The sequence below is a fragment of the Chaetodon trifascialis genome, chromosome 14 (assembly GCF_039877785.1).
Source record: "Chaetodon trifascialis isolate fChaTrf1 chromosome 14, fChaTrf1.hap1, whole genome shotgun sequence".
Classification (NCBI taxonomy): domain Eukaryota; kingdom Metazoa; phylum Chordata; class Actinopteri; order Chaetodontiformes; family Chaetodontidae; genus Chaetodon; species Chaetodon trifascialis.
In genome coordinates this window covers 27483413-27500089 of record NC_092069.1, presented here as the reverse complement: position 1 = coordinate 27500089, position 16677 = coordinate 27483413, and the positions used below count along the sequence as shown (strand labels likewise).

The following is a 16677-nucleotide window of genomic DNA, read 5'->3' as shown; positions in this document are numbered from 1 at the left end:
AAAATGTGTAGTGTTTTATTTCACACTAACATTCTCACTTTGAGCAGTCGTTCACATTTGAATGAAGCAAATCTCAGACAATTCAACACCGTCAATAAACTGATGACAAAAAATAAATACTTGTTTACAAAAAAGCCCCTAAAACAGCTCAAAACAGGCTGATACAAGATAAAGTTAAAGGTCACATCATTGTAAACTAGGACTCAGCCTGTAGTGCAGTTAAACCACGGCTGAAACTTTCCTTTAAGTTTCCTTTGAACATAACAGCATCCACATCCTCTGCCCAAAGCCATCATTTGTCGCCTGGTTTTAACGAGGAGGCGGCGGAGAATTCGCATTTGTGTTTCAGACCGGATGTGCTGCAGTGATAATTCAGTTCACACCAACAGTGCACACAGATAACTTTGGTCTTCTCAGTCGACCCATCTGGCAACTTTTTGAGAGTAAACTTTCCTTTCAGAATCTTGTGCGCATCCATTTCGGTGTTTCGTGCCTGACATCCACGCAAACCGCTAGCCTACTCTTTCACAGCTAGCGAGCAGGTGAGACCAAACAGGTGCGTGGGGCATGCCTATTGTTTCGTTTCCGGTTTACAATCAGATCCTATAGTTTTTCTAACGTTACAAGCAGTGGCCACAGCTTATAAAAAACTACAAGTTCACGAGGTCACAAACATTAAAAAATGACACCGTTGAAATTGATTTGCGTTAACGCATCAATAATGCGATTTTTTGACAGCACTAATAAAAATACAATATAACTAAGTACATAAACAGTATTTACAGCAAGAAACAGCAAAGATTTTGTGCAAGCAGACTGAATGTGCAATATTGCAGTAGTGCAGATATATATGTAAAAGTAATATGTAAAAACACAAGAGTCTGTGAGGTTCATGGATTAACTGTTTCAGTAACTGTTGTACAGTGTGATGCTCGCGGCACGAATGATTTCCTGAAGCAGTCCTTATGACAGCAGAGCCGGAGTAGTCTACTGGAGAAGGAGCTCTGGTGTCTGTCCACGAGGAGGTGAAGAGGATGTTCAGGGTCTGTCCAGTGTCTTCCTGTCCACCACCTCCTCGGTGTCGCCGGCTCCGATGCTGCTGTCCAGCACACTGCAGCAAAGAAGAGTGATCTGATAACAGACTGCTAGAAGATCTCCAACATCTTGCTGCATACGTCGATCTGAGCCTCCTCAGGAGGTCATCCCTCATCCCCTTCTTATACACAACGTTGATGTTAGTTTTCCAGTTCAGTCTGTTGTCGAGGTGCACTCAGAGGTATTTGTAATCCTCAACCACTGGGACATTCTCCCCAGAATGCACTGTGGTTGGGTGCTCATCCATCTCCTTGGCCTGAGCAGCAGGTGATCTCTACCAGACCAATCCACAGTTCCAATTCCAGCAGACACAAAATCGTCCACCGCTGCTCTGTATTCCTCGTCTCATCCATCCTTTATACACCCCACCACCGCTGAGTGGTCTGAAAACTTCTGTAGGTGGCATGATGAAGAAGGAGGCAGGTAGGATGGTAGGAGAGATGGCGTGGTGGTGGCTGCACTTGTTTCTGCTGTGGTCGCTAGCTTGATGGTAACATTAATCACAGCTCCCTTTTCATCGCTTCTTGTGTTGTGGCTGCAAAGAGTGAGTGACCGTCCCCATTAGCTGAGCTTTTCTTGTTTATAAGCTACTTTCTTATGTCCATTTCCACAGACCCCCCTGCCCCCGGAGAGGCTGGTGTCATTCACACTGTGAGACACAACTCAAAAACAGTCTGGTGGACTCTGGCCTCCAGCTTTCACTCTACCTTCCAGCAACCACACTGATCTCCAGGTGCCTTGACTCAGGTTTGTGAGCCTGCAACCAGCCTGTTCTGATCCTGACATGAGCGAATCCTCCGTGCCTTCAAGAACTATTTGAGGAGCCACCCTGACAGCCAACAGTCACCTGACCAATTTCACATGGTCCTCTGGAGGCCACAGAAGACCACATGGTCATCAGGGCTTCAATACCATTGGCAGGTCCAGCTGGCCAACACCGCAGAAGCTCAGCTGTTCAGTGCTGCAGAGCTGCAATTATCAGCTGTCCCTGTACCTGTAAGTAAAACATTGCACCTTTAATGGAGGCAGTTTTGGTGCTGTGATGTGCATGTAAACCTGAATGAAATTTGTCCTCTAAATGTTTTGGAAGCCAGGGTGTCAAGGAGTGGGGCACCTGGACTCAGTGGCCTCCCAGTGAACATGACTGGAAAGAGAAAGTAATGAGAAGGCAGACATATTAGCTAAGCAATCACTAAAACTACAGTTAATTTACATATAAATACAGTTAAGTAACACAGGTGTTAAAACTATAGAAAGGACTATGTGCACAATGTGGCAGGCACACTTGGACCTAATGGCAGAGGAAGACATCTTTCCAGTCGTCAAAAACATGTTGGTGTTGGTGGAATACAGAGCAAAAGCCCAAAGGAAGAGATGGTCAATACCTGTCCGGCAGTACAGGTATCAAACACTCTGTACAACAGGTAAACACCCTGCAGGACTACGCACACGCTGTAAAAAACTGAAAACTGCTGAGATGTCAACAGGTATGATGAAGAAAGAAAAGAACTAATATCAGCACTAAATGTTGGAAAACACAGTAATACATTAAGGAATAATCTGCCAGGAAAGACATCGTGGAAATTTACTTCAGAGCGACAGAAAAAAAAGAGAAATTTGTTATGATACAATCCAGTAGGTGGCGTTAATGTGCTACAAGATGGTTTAGAACCGCCTTTAAAACCAGAAGAAGAACCAGCAGCAGGAGAAGAAGAAGAAGAAGAAGAAGAAGAAGAAGAAGAAGAACAGCAGCAGCAGCAGCAATAGAGGTACCGTCTAAGCTTTTGTCGTAGCCTCCAAACTTTTATCAAACTTTAACAGAAACTTGAATCAAAACACCGGGACGAGAAGATATCAGCGGAGTTTCCTCCGGACAAAACGGGACCGCTCAGTGGGGCTCGGTGAGTTTGAGTCTTTAAAAGTGGTGACGACAGTTACTGTAAGTCAGATCTGTAGCAGATCAGCCAGCAGGTCGCCGGACTGATTAAAACTGAGCTGAATGAGTGAACACGGAAGTAACTCGGGTTCAGTCTGAGCTTTTTGCTTTCCGCATTTCATAACAGAAGCGGCTTTTATTGTGAAACGAAAGATTTGAAATGCAAATAACAAATACAGAAAATAAGTGCAAACAATACATTTAAATGTTAAATGTATTTATTTTAAATGGCTGCTGTGTAGTAATGAAATGAAGTATTAAAATTCTAATTTTGTATTTTTGTAGCAGGACAGTTTTTGTCCCATTAGAAGTGTCCAGCAGAGGGCAGCACCAATAACACATACTTCACATTCAGTCATTGGTGTTCAGGAGAGATGAGAGGAAGTTTTTCTTTGAAACTTTCCTTGCAGTCCTGTTTTGGTGCCAACGCCCAGAATAACATACTCAGATGAAAATGTCTGAACCTCTCTGACTGTGTGCATTCATGTCATGTTAAAGTGTCCAAAACAGCTGTAAAGTTTTCACTTTAAAGGAAATGTGTCCACACAGCATTTGTTGTGCAAAATGTTTCTGTTCTCACAGGAAACAATTCCAAACACCCAGTCAAACACACCTGGCCAGTAGGTGGCAGTAAAGTCAACTGTCTATCCAGAGAAGGGCAGTGAGAGCATGTGTCAGGTGTCGTAACCTAAAACCACCAATGATAGGAGCTAATTAGGAATTTATTTGTAGGTATGTAACATCTCTCAGGCAGACGGCCCAACAGCGCTAACCAAACATAAGCTAACCCATAGTCCGCCATTGTTGCCTCAAGCACATTCTGGTCACAGAGCAACAATGGACGTCCATGAATTAAGGTGATGACAGAATTTCCTGTATGCTCTGTTTCACACCTGCACTTCACAAGGTGTTTGTGTAAAAAATCAGTTCGTTTGAACGAGATGCCCAGTAAGGAGGAAAACGTTCATTTTGCAAAACATCTGTGCACAGGGCGAATGTCAGACTGTCTGTGGCTTTACCTGAACAGGTGAAGGTCAGCATCAGGCGTCTGTCAGCATCTGTCTCCATAAGGTAGCAAGGATGTTTCTACCTTTACATTTTGATATGTTCCATCATTTGGGACTACAATAATTAGCATTTTTCCTAAACTTTTCAGTTAGCCTTTGGTTGTACCACAAACCGAAAACCAAAGTGCATAACTCTGTAACGACCACCACAATGCAAAAAACACCTTTAACTCCAGGTGGAGCAGCAGCAGTAGTATGAAAGCAAAGGACCTCGGCTATGCAGTGAACGTGTTGAAATCATTCAGTTTCAACTCAATTCAATATACCTTTATTAGTCCCATAAGGGGAAATTCCAAGTCGTATAAACACAATGTGCTCGAAGAAGCAAGTCTGAAGGTAGAAATCTTAAAACACACTGAACACGATCAGCGTGCATTCATACTAATGCTAACATGCAGCATTTCAACCCCGACACACAGGCGAACAACATGGGCCGGCAAAATAGGACATTATTGCGGCATATTTGTGGGGGTTTACTGAGACAAAACATAATCTGATAGAGTGCTCACCTGTTTGAGCTCAAGCTAGCACCTAGCTAATCTCTACCTGTTCACCTGACTGTTGGAGGGCCTGGGTCTGAGCGCTCAGAGACTTTTTTGGCTCAGTATGTTTACGCATGCATTCTGGTGCAAACTATGTATGAGATTCCTTTAAATGGATATTTTTTAAATCAGATCTGGTGATAGCCGATGACAGACAGCCTTTCACATTAAGACAGTTTCCCGTGTTCCTTAAAAGACCCAGTCACTATGTTTTCTGTGTTTGGATGCACTTTTAATGTGACATGACCTGCGACCCACTAACAAACAGTGTTTCTAAAACTAATGCTTCAGAAACAAATACAGCACGTCTGTAAGTACTCGAAGTCCTGCAGAGACAAAGAATATAATGGCGTGACTGTGGCCCACTCTTTGCACCATGACTGTGTGGAGGGTGTATTACTGGGTATATTACTGGGTGTATAACTGGGTGTATTACTGGGTGTATAACTGGGTGTATTACTGGGTGTATAACTGGGTGTATAACTGGGTGTATTACTGGGTGTATAACTGGGTGTATAACTGGGTGTATTACTGGGTGTATAACTGGGTGTATAACTGGGTGTATAACTGGGTGTATTACGCGGGAAGGTTGTGCCAAAGTCACGTTTTTGTCGTCTTTGTGTGATGTATTTGTTTGAACTCCTGAGACGTGCTGGATTTGTTTTCGAAGCACGATGCGTTAGAAATACGAGACCCGGCTGAGACCCAGCCAAGCCGTCGTCATCAGTCTGCCTTACCTTCGGAGGGCACATGTCGCTCTGTACAAAAGGAGGCGTCCGTCAGTGTCCTGCGTCAGACCTCACGTCCTCAGCGGAGTGTCTGAGAATTGAGGAAAGGTCACAATTGAAGGAAACAAGGAGATGATGAAGGGCGTTTAGATGTACCCACAGTTCAGCTCGTATTTCATTTCTTCATTTCTTCTCCTCCTCCTTCTCTGTGACTGGTTGGCCGGCTCTGTGGATGATCTGCTTCAGTGTGGACAGTCGAGGTCAGTAACGCTCTGTTTGTGTTTGTGTTCTCAGATCAAATGTTTTTCCTGAAGACTTTTCCTCTGACTCGACCTGCAGGTCTGCAGCTCGTCCAACAGACTGTCCACAGACTGTCTACCAACACTTTACCCACTCTGACACTGTTTACCAAGGTAACAAGGAAACCCCGTATCTGACTGTACCTCCACAGACTGTCTACCAACACTTTACCCACTCTGACACTGTTTACCAAGGTAACAAGGAAACCCCGTATCTGACTGTACCTCCACAGACTGTCTACCAACACTTTACCCACTCTGACACTGTTTACCATGGTAACAAGGAAAACCCGTATCTGACTGTAACTCTACAGACTGTCTACCAACACTTTACCCACTCTGACACTGTTTACCATGGTAACAAGGAAACCCCGTATCTGACTGTAACTCTACAGACTCTCATGTCATCAACATCATCTGTGAATTAGCATATTTACATTATTTACAGTAAATATGAAGTCATTAAAATCTGTTAATTGTAACAATTCCTAACTTCTGTTGTTAGTGTTAAAATTAAAATAATTTGGACTGCGTTAGGTGCTTTTATTTTGAAGTCAGAAGGAAGTACCCTGCCCAGTATCCTCAGTGTCAGTACCTTGATGATGTGAAAATGAGTCAGGAGCTCCAGTCAGTCCATTTTGAATGATTTGCTCTTTATTTAATTTTTTTCTATTGCATTTAAATGGACATTTTTAATAAGGCAGCAATGGAAGCTGCTGTTTATGTCCCAGATGTATCATAAATGCTGATATAAGTTCTGTATATAATCAGTGTAATAACGTTAAATCGTCACCTGTATCTGTCTGCAGGACCCGTGTCCTCTTTGTGATGAGGCTAAAGAAGTGCTGGAACCGTTCAAACACCGGGTGAGACAAACATTTACAGCACAGACGAACTCTTCTTCACGTCAGCGTAACCTGAGCACCACCTGCTGGTCAGCAGAGTGTTTAGTCCTTTTTGTGAGGATCCTTCACGTGTGTGTTTATTTCCAAATTACGGAGCAGAAGGTTAAGAAAACAAAGCATTGAAATGATTAACATATTCAAACATAGAGACAGGAAGTTGTCTTCTTCACTGACCAGAGAGACCTTCTGTTGACCTTTCTTTGTCTCTGTAGTTTGTCTTGCAGCAGGTGGACATCAGTCTTCCAGAGAACAGCGTGTGGCTGGACAGGTACAGGTGGGACATACCTGTCTTCCACCTGAATGGACAGTTTGTGATGAAACATCGAGTGGACGTCCTTTTGCTGGACAAACTACTGCAAGAGGCTGAGACACAGAAAACATGACGACCAATATTATCTGATTTATTTAAAATGCTCAATAATAAACAAAAGTCAATAAATGTGTCCTTACTGCGTCTTCTTCTGAGTTCAGTATAGACAATGAAATGGAGATTCCAAGGAACCAATCAGAACAGCCCCTCAGTGTGATGATGATTGTGGATGGACTCTTTTCCTCTAACAGGCTGGATGCACCAGCACAGATGCAGACTGTGTTTGGACTTCCAAACTGTCTCTTGAATTTGAGAAAGTGGAGAAACACCTTGTGAGTTGTCGGCCGTCACTCTCCTTCCAGCTCGTTAATGGCTAAATTGAACAGTGAGGAATTTGGTCATGTGCATCAGCTGTTCTTGAAAGACCTTCCTCCGGTCACTGTACAGTTACAGCAAAGATTCCAGCATGTGGACTTTTCTGTTCCAGCAAACTTCACAACTCATTCTCACCACCAAGTCGTCACCTTTGGACGCCTGGTCAGCACTTTTTGAGGCACTGGCTACAGCGCCAGTTTTGTCAGTGCAGAGCTCTGTGGTCAGGTTAGTAAGTTAGAATAAAGTTGGTGAGGTATAGTAAATATGCAGTGTCCTGTTAGACTTTCAAAATTAAGCTTGCTGGGAACAATAGTAACACCACACGGGTCTCCTGGGTGAGAGTCCTGAGCTTGAGCCAACCCTGTATCCAAACCTGAGTCACCTGATTCATCTGATGCTGTGAGCTCATTAATATTTAACCAGCTAGTCTCTGGTTGTCAGCCAATCACAACCCTTCATCTTTATGACCTGGAAGTGCTGTGAGGTGGTGTAGAGTGTGCCGGTTGTCATGGAGACAGGTCAGGTGAATTTTCTATGCGGTAAAGGTGTGTTAATGGCGTCCAGCAGCTTCAGCAGCAGAGCTGAAGATGTTCAGTTTGCTCTGCGGAGAGCAAAGAAGAAGATCAGCAACCTGCAGCAACAATTGAACAACCAGTCAGAGAGGTCAGAGCTATGAGTTCATCTGTGGTTAATCTCTACAACTAAACCAGTCAGAGAGGTCAGAGCTATGAGTTCATCTGTGGTTAATCTCTACAACTAAACCAGTCAGAGAGGTCAGAGCTATGAGAGCTAAACCAGTCAGAGAGGTCAGAGCTATGAGAGCTAAACCAGTCAGAGAGGTCAGAGCTATGAGAGCTAAACCAGTCAGAGAGATGTTATCGGGTGTCACTGGTTACTGAGTCTTTAAAACCAGATAAAACCAGTGAAGAGTAAACGCCGGGTAACGTGTCAGAATAAACAACCAATAAACTTCAGGAACCAAGGGACATGCAGGTGATCATATGACCACATGTACAGAGCTCAGTTTAACTGATTCTGGTGAACTGTGACACATGCTGTGTGTGTGTGTGTGTGTGTGTGTGTGTGTGTGTGTGTGTGTGTGTGTGTGTGTGTGTGTGTGTGTGTGTGTGTGTGTGTGTGTGTGTGTGTGTGTGTGTGTGTGTGTGTGTGTGTGTGTTACCTACAGTTGTTTGTATTTCTCACCTGATATCCAAGGTGGGCTGGATCAAGCACACCTGGACTTGGTTGTAGAAATTAAAAACGTTCTGCCTGTCATCCAATGGGCTTCTTCAGGTCTGACTCTTGGGGAATCCAGGTATTTTGCTCCTGTGGGGTCCGTAAATACCTGTAAGTCTGGGCCGAAGCAAACCCTTGGATGAGAGCTGAAACATTTATTTAGTTTCCACCACCGAGTCCAGTGAATGAATGAATGAATGAATGCATGCATGAATGAATGAATGAATGAATGAATGAATGAATGAATTGATTAATGTTTGTGTCTGATCTGAAGCTGTGTTGTGATGTTTTCAGAGAAACCAATTCAGGGAGTCCAGTTGAGACCAGTCTACTGACATGGACGCCCAGCAAGGAGCTCAGGGACAGTCTGGTGGACATGTACACAGGTAAAATACTACCACTACTACCATGAAACATGTACACAGGTAAAATCTGAGTACTATTTCACATATACAAGGTAAAATATCACTACGCAGGAGCAGTGATATGCAGGTAAACTGGTTTTATTGGATACTGAGGTGAAACATACAGCTGTTCTGAGACAGAAAACACAGAGTATGTTCTCTGCAGTGAAAGGCAAACATGAGATGCATCATTGTATTATATGAATTAACTTCATCCGTCAGTCTCCCAGTTTCTTATTTTACTCTTTCTCAGCAGTAGTCACACAAAAATGAGCCAATATTCCTGATATTTAATGCTACTGTGAACAAAAGTCAATGACACACGTCCATAACACCTTGTGTCTCTGACTGTGTGAACTTTATTTAAGAAAACCATGTTGACCACAGGGACCTGCCAACTGTCTTCAAACAGTTTGAAGGCCGTTGAACTGAATGAAATGAAATGAAAGATGAACAGGATTAGAGTCTAATATGATCCCTGGTTTGTGTTTCAGGGTTAGAACATACGATCTTATCTTTGTTTGGGAAACACATTTTGATCTGTAGTTCATAGTTCATAACATCATTGCTGTAATGTATCAAGCAGTTTTCCTCCATCTGACCATCAGTTCAATAAGCAATGTCTGAGGAGCTGTAATGAGTCCATTTGTCCATTAGGTGGAGCTGTGGTCATTACAGTTGAACATCAGCACTGAACTCACCAGCAGCAAAATACAGAGAGCAGGTCAAAGGTCACACCCCACACACAGTTACTGCTACTTCACCACTGCTACGAATACTACTACCACTACTATGTGTTAAACTGGAGCTGGAGCAGTTTTTGAAGAGGGACCAGTGAGTAGTCCAGTGTGTCTTGTTTTGTTCTGGGTTTACTCTCTTGTTGCATTTTAGTGTATGTATTCATTGTTAGTGAGTGGTTTGTACTATCTGTTGCAGATTTGCTGTTGAGTTTCATGTATTGTAAAAACATCTGAGGATAAGATATGCAGATGAACTTAGGCTATAAATTCTGTGCATCGGTTCATGCTACAGACTTGTCTCTATACAAATAGAAATTAAATATATAAATAAATAAATAGTATTACCACCACTACTACTACTACTGAATGTGTATTTGTGTTCTAGTATTTTTAGACCAAGCTCAAAGTATTCATTGGTCTGAATACAGATGAATATATGTTTTTCCATTTTCAGTATAAAAAGTCAGTTAGTTCATATGAGGCTGACAGTTTCCTCAGTTAGATGGTGTGAATGTTTGGTTCCTTCAGTTAAATGATGTGAATGTTTGGTTCCTTCAGTTAAATGATGTTTGGTTCCTTCAGTTAAACGATGTTTGGTTCCTTCAGTTAAATGATGTTTGGTTCCTTCAGTTAAACGATGTGAATGTTTGGTTCCTTCAGTTAAACGATGTTTGGTTCCTTCAGTTAAACGATGTGAATGTTTGGTTCCTTCAGTTAAACGATGTTTGGTTCCTTCAGTTAAACGATGTTTGGTTCCTTCAGTTAAACGATGTGAATGTTTGGTTCCTTCAGTTAAACGATGTGACTGTTTGGTTCCTTCAGTTAAACGATGTTTGGTTCCTTCAGTTAAACGATGTGAATGTTTGGTTCCTTCAGTTAAACGATGTGACTGTTTGGTTCCTTCAGTTAAACGATGTTTGGTTCCTTCAGCTAAACGATGTGACTGTTTGGTTCCTTCAGTTAAACGATGTTTGGTTCCTTCAGTTAAACGATGTGAATGTTTGGTTCCTTCAGTTAAACGATGTTTGGTTCCTTCAGTTAAACGATGTTTGGTTCCTTCAGTTAAACGATGTGAATGTTTGGTTCCTTCAGTTAAACGATGTTTGGTTCCTTCAGTTAAACGATGTTTGGTTCCTTCAGTTAAACGATGTGAATGTTTGGTTCCTTCAGTTAAACGATGTGACTGTTTGGTTCCTTCAGTTAAACGATGTGAATGTTTGGTTCCTTCAGTTAAATGATGTGAATGTTTGGTTCCTTCAGTTAAACGATGTTTGGTTCCTTCAGTTAAACGATGTGAATGTTTGGTTCCTTCAGTTAAACGATGTGACTGTTTGGTTCCTTCAGTTAAACGATGTTTGGTTCCTTCAGTTAAACGATGTGAATGTTTGGTTCCTTCAGTTAAACGATGTGACTGTTTGGTTCCTTCAGTTAAACGATGTGAATGTTTGGTTCCTTCAGTTAAACGATGTTTGGTTCCTTCAGTTAAATGATGTTTGGTTCCTTCAGTTAAACGATGTGAATGTTTGGTTCCTTCAGTTAAACGATGTTTGGTTCCTTCAGTTAAACGATGTTTGGTTCCTTCAGTTAAACGATGTGAATGTTTGGTTCCTTCAGTTAAACGATGTGAATGTTTGGTTCCTTCAGCTAAACGATGTGAATGTTTGGTTCCTTCAGTTAAACGATGTTTGGTTCCTTCAGTTAAACGATGTGAATGTTTGGTTCCTTCAGTTAAACGATGTTTGGTTCCTTCAGTTAAACGATGTGAATGTTTGGTTCCTTCAGTTAAACGATGTGAATGTTTGGTTCCTTCAGTTAAATGATGTGAATGTTTGGTTCCTTCAGCTAAACGATGTGAATGTTTGGTTCCTTCAGTTAAACGATGTTTGGTTCCTTCAGTTAAACGATGTGAATGTTTGGTTCCTTCAGTTAAACGATGTGACTGTTTGGTTCCTTCAGTTAAACGATGTGAATGTTTGGTTCCTTCAGTTAAACGATGTTTGGTTCCTTCAGTTAAACGATGTGAATGTTTGGTTCCTTCAGTTAAACGATGTGAATGTTTGGTTCCTTCAGTTAAACGATGCGAATGTTTGGTTCCTTCAGTTAAACGATGCGAATGTTTGGTTCCTTCAGTTAAACGATGCGAATGTTTGGTTCCTTCAGTTAAATGATGTGAATGTTTGGTTCCTTCAGTTAAACGATGTGAATGTTTGGTTCCTTCAGTTAAACGATGTGAATGTTTGGTTCCTTCAGTTAAACGATGCGAATGTTTGGTTCCTTCAGTTAAACGATGTTTGGTTCCTTCAGTTAAACGATGTGAATGTTTGGTTCCTTCAGTTAAACGATGTGACTGTTTGGTTCCTTCAGTTAAACGATGTGAATGTTTGGTTCCTTCAGTTAAACGATGTGAATGTTTGGTTCCTTCAGTTAAACGATGCAAATTTTTGGTTCCTTCAGTTAAACGATGCGAATTTTTGGTTCCTTCAGTTAAACAATGTGAATGTTTGGTTCCTTCAGTTAAACTATGTTTGGTTCCTTCAGTTAAACGGTGTGAATGTTTGGTTCCTTCAGTTAAACGATGCGAATGTTTGGTTCCTTCAGTTAAACGATGTTTGGTTCCTTCAGTTAAACGGTGTGGAACGTCTCTGTCCTCTGACAGTAAGCTGATGATGATGATCACATCCTTCAACATGGCGGAGTGCCTCCTCTGTAATCTCCTGTGTAAATCGGTCTGGAGGACGTTGATATATTTGGAGTTTGACTTTCTGCTTCATCGGCCGTGTTTGCAGTGGAACGTCTGAGAGCTTTGATGTTAACACAGAGGATGAAACCTGCTGGAGATCATTGACAGCTATGATTATTAGTTACTATGGCAACAATCACTTTATTGTCTGTCTCCACGATATAGGTGAAAAGCAGAGTTACACTGTTCATATTAAAAGTCACTTACCTGGAATATGAGTTTAGTTAAATCTGATTGGCCAACACCGTGTGGAACGTGATGATGTCACTTTTGGTTGTTGCCAGAGTTGATGCAGGTTGGGGGTTGTCCTGCTGCAGTTCATCACCTCAGCAGTCAGAGGTGACGTGGCACCTCTCCGGCCTCCAGTCCACACTGCGTGCTGTGGCCCATGCTGGACTTGAACCAGTCACCTTCCGGTTCCAGGGCCGAGCTCCTGACGCCCTTCGAGTCGAGTTTTCAGTTGAGCTTTGTGTTTGTGTTTGTTAGAAACTGTCTCTCTCTCCCTCAGTGGTAATCCATCATCTGTTGGTGTCTCTCACCCAGATCAAACACACCATATGAAACAGTGTTCAGTTGTTCAACCAGACTCAGATCACCTCCCATATGTGGCCTTTATTTATTTCTGTCTCTCTTCTTCTGTGGTGGCAGTGCTCAGTCCTGTGTTTCCCTTTTCTCTGCTGCAGTAGATGAGTGGAGGCGGCAACGCCTCGTTCATATCAGTCTTAAACGCCATCTTTTCAGGAGCTTCTGCAAGACGTTCAGTGTCACGTTCAGCTCACATTCACGGTGAACAGTCAGCAATCCAGAACATGAACAATCATGCTGATGATGAGGATGAGGATGAGGAGGATGAGGAGGATGAGGAGGAGGAGGAGGAGGAGGAGGAGGAGGAGGAGGAGGAGGAGGAGGATGATGATGCTTGGACCGACCTTAGTGACTTCAGGAGTCACACGCTGTGGCCGCACGCCGTGTGCAGCTGGTTGGGCTGTCGTGCTGAGCGCGTGCTGTCAGGCTGATGAAGATATCGTCTGCATTTGATTGTTTTGTGTGTTTGTGTGCGTCTTGTAAAGTTGCCATGCATTGAGCTGTCAGGGCCACCGTACCGCACTCTGAGCAAGGCCACATGCTCTGCGTTCATAAACACCAGTTCAGCTGTCAGGATTCTCTCGTGTGGCTTTCATGTGTTCATATCTCGTTATTGATACACAGACAATAACTGATCTCACATGCACACACACACACACGCACAGATGCACACACACACACAACCTCACTTACACACACACACACGCACACACATGCTGGTCAGTAGATTAATATAATGACAGAAGAGGACAAAAGCTGATAGTGAATGAGGAGACGGTCGTGTGAACTGTGTTTAATCTGCTGAGTGGGTGGTCCACACACACACACACACACACACACACACACACACACACACACACACACACACACACTCACACACACACACTCACACTCACACACACACACACACACACACTCACACACACACACACACACACTCACACTCACACTCACACACACTCACACACACTCACACACACACACACACACACACACACTGCATTGTTAGATGAGGGTGGGCTGCAAACTTGTTTGAACAGACTGAAGTAGCTGCTATTCATGTCTCTGTGTAGGAATGTGTGTGTGTGTGTGTGTGTGTGTGTGTGTGTGTGTGTGTGTGTGTGTGTGTGTGTGTGTGTGTGTGTGTGTGTGTGTGTGTGTGTGTGTCTCTTTGTGAATGTGTCCCTCAGACCGGACCAAACATGGCTGTCGTCTCCGTCAGTTTCTTTGAGGCTCACTGACTCGTGGGCGGAGCTCAGGCGAGCCCAATGAAGCCTGGTTGGCTGAAACCTAGAGGATAGCTGTCACTCAAAGCTGCCACGCCCTTAATCATGCAATCCACCGAAACATGTGTGTGTACTCTGTGTACTCTATGTAGCAGTGTGTACTCTGTACTCTGTGTACTCTATGTAGCAGTGTGTACTCTGTACTCTGTGTACTCTATGTAGCAGTGTGTACTCTGTACTCTGTGTACTCTATGTAGCAGTGTGTACTCTGTACTCTGTGTACTCTATGTAGCAGTGTGTACTCTGTACTCTGTGTACTCTATGTAGCAGTGTATACTCTGTACTCTGTGTACTCTGTGTAGCAGTATGTACTCTGTGTGTACTCTGTGTGTACTCTGTGTCACAGTATGTACTCTGTGTGTACTCTGTGTGTACTCTGTGTCACAGTGTGTACTCTGTGTGTACTCTGTGTAGCAGTATGTACTCTGTGTGTACTCTGTGTAGCAGTATGTACTCTGTGTGTACTCTGTGTGTACTCTGTGTAGCAGTATGTACTCTGTGTGTACTCTGTGTGTACTCTGTGTAGCAGTATGTACTCTGTGTGTACTCTGTGTAGCAGTATGTACTCTGTGTGTACTCTGTGTAGCAGTATGTACTCTGTGTACTCTCTGTATCTGTAATCTTCTGTTGAAGTAGTCGATTAATCAGCTAATTGTTTCATCTCGAGCAAAACCAAACTTTAACTGGAAGAAACCTGTTTTATGGAGTCAGATTGATGGAGTGTGCGTGCGTGCGTGCGTGCGTGCGTGCGTGCGTGCGTGCGTGCGTGCGTGCGTCTCCCGGGCTTAATGTCGGTATCTAAATTCATGTGCGCTGGCGTGGCGGCGGCGGCGGGCGGATCACAGGCGGATTGTGTTGGATTTGAGCTGAAGCCTCTTTAATCATCGTAACACCGTCATTAATATTCATGCAGTCAGCTGGAACACCCCACACTCACTGCACCAAACTTTCTGCACAAAATGTATTAAATACAGCTTAAAAAATTAATGGACTTTAGTTTATATTACATGAAGAAGAACGGGCGAGGAGGGGGGGCAAGCCCCCCCCCTTCCCCTCATTGGTTCATGTGGATGGGGCCTCTGATTGGCCTTTGTATTTTCCCTTTTTTCCGCAGATTTTTCCATCTTTGACGAGACTTCAAAGCGAGCGTGAGGCATGAACGGTCATTTAGAAGGATTTAAGCACATTATCACATCTGTAATTGTACATGAATAATAAGAAGAGCCGCCACGCTCAATTAGCTCTGAGTCCACAAGACGATCGGCCGGGGGGGTGTGGGGGGGCAGAGGACGACAGGAAATGAGAAAAGTTTCAAAGTGAGGACACGAAAAAGCAATTCTTCAGTCAGTGTAGTCCAGCAGAACCGAGACCAGAACCAGGACCAGGACCAGGACCAGGACCTGGACCAGACTGTCTGGGTTTCACCGACCAAACCTCAGCACAGTTTGAACGATGCGTTCACTGGTTTCTACACAGAATCAGATTTGTCAGTTTCTTCTGGTGTCTGAGACTAGAGATGCGGCAGGTGTGACGGCAGGTAAACTGCTCGCCAGGCGCACTAACCTCCGCTGTGAACCGCTCGTTAGCATCTGGCTTTAGTGCTTCTGGTTTCCAGCTGTGACCCCTCACAGACAATCAGTGAGACACTCAGTGACACAACAGCACTCTGTTAAAGAGGGACAGACAGGAAGTAGATGTGAGAGTGAAAGCACAGACTTACACATCGTCAGCCTGCATGAAAATGTGGATCCAATACGTGAAAATAAACGAACAGGAACAGTGCTGATTATTCTCTGGACCCACTCAGAACAAGGATAATGAACCAGAACCAGGATGCAGTTTAGGTGACACTCAGTGAGTCTTCAGGAGCTCTGCAGGTTTCATGTCCAGAACGCGTCTCGTCTGGGACGCGTCGCTGAGGACAGATGCTGCTTTGGGTGGTTTGAGCTGCTTGGTTTGTTTTTGCGCTTCCTGTGGGCTCTTGTAGCTTCTGTGGTTCCAGGATCCAGCTGAATGGTTTGAAGGAGCTGCTGGACTTCCTGTCCTGTGTCAGACCTGCTCAGACCCTCCGTCATAATCTAGTTTCTTCTGTTGTGATTTCTGAGGTTATCCAGCGTCTCCAACCATCCGGACTTTGGACGTCTGTCACATTGATAGCCCAACTCTTCGTCTTTGCGTCACTTTGTCTCTCGCACCATTTCTCCAGCAGCTGTCCAACAGGACTCTGTCATGTTTCCTGTGTTGACCATATATGGAGCTGTCAGGGTGTCTGTATGTAAATGAGCTTGATGGAGATTTGTCATTGAGCTCTGCTGTCAAGAGTTCAAACAATAGTCCCTTCATCAATCTGACATCTGACAAGTTTTACATGAGATTTGAAAGGTTCATCGTTGTTTTTCAAGCTGAAACATGAGCCGTCCTCTCGTGTC

At 43.6% G+C, this 16677-nt stretch overlaps 2 protein-coding genes across 3 annotated transcripts in view; both read left to right on the top strand.

Moving 5' to 3' along the window:
• The first annotated feature begins 2801 nt into the window (after window positions 1-2801).
• mipol1 (mirror-image polydactyly 1) overlaps window positions 2802-16677 on the top strand; it is a 48966-nt gene continuing 35090 nt past the window's right edge. Inside the window, exons 1-2 of one of the 2 annotated variants that reach the window (XM_070979999.1) lie at window positions 2802-2864; window positions 8788-8879. In XM_070979999.1, coding sequence (XP_070836100.1) covers window positions 8870-8879 — 10 coding nt within the window. In that variant the 5' untranslated portion in view covers window positions 2802-2864; window positions 8788-8869. Of the gene's footprint in view, window positions 2997-8787; window positions 8880-16677 lie in introns of both variants that reach the window. The other variant, XM_070979998.1, reaches the window with a different exon arrangement.
• Window positions 5531-7005, top strand: c14h5orf63 (chromosome 14 C5orf63 homolog). The gene is made up of 3 exons (XM_070980000.1): window positions 5531-5781; window positions 6477-6533; window positions 6785-7005. Exons 1-3 carry the CDS (start codon window positions 5668-5670, stop codon window positions 6953-6955), a joined length of 342 nt encoding a protein of 113 aa, XP_070836101.1. The 5' UTR covers window positions 5531-5667; the 3' UTR covers window positions 6956-7005.

Coding starts and splice junctions, on each gene's coding strand:
- c14h5orf63 (XM_070980000.1), top strand. CDS start 5,668: ATGTTTTTCCTGAAGACTTTTCCTCTGACTCGACCTGCAGGTCTGCAG. Junction 5,782..6,476: donor CTCTGACACTGTTTACCAAG/GTAACAAGGAAA, acceptor ATCTGTCTGCAG/GACCCGTGTCCTCTTTGTGA. Junction 6,534..6,784: donor TGGAACCGTTCAAACACCGG/GTGAGACAAACA, acceptor TTGTCTCTGTAG/TTTGTCTTGCAGCAGGTGGA.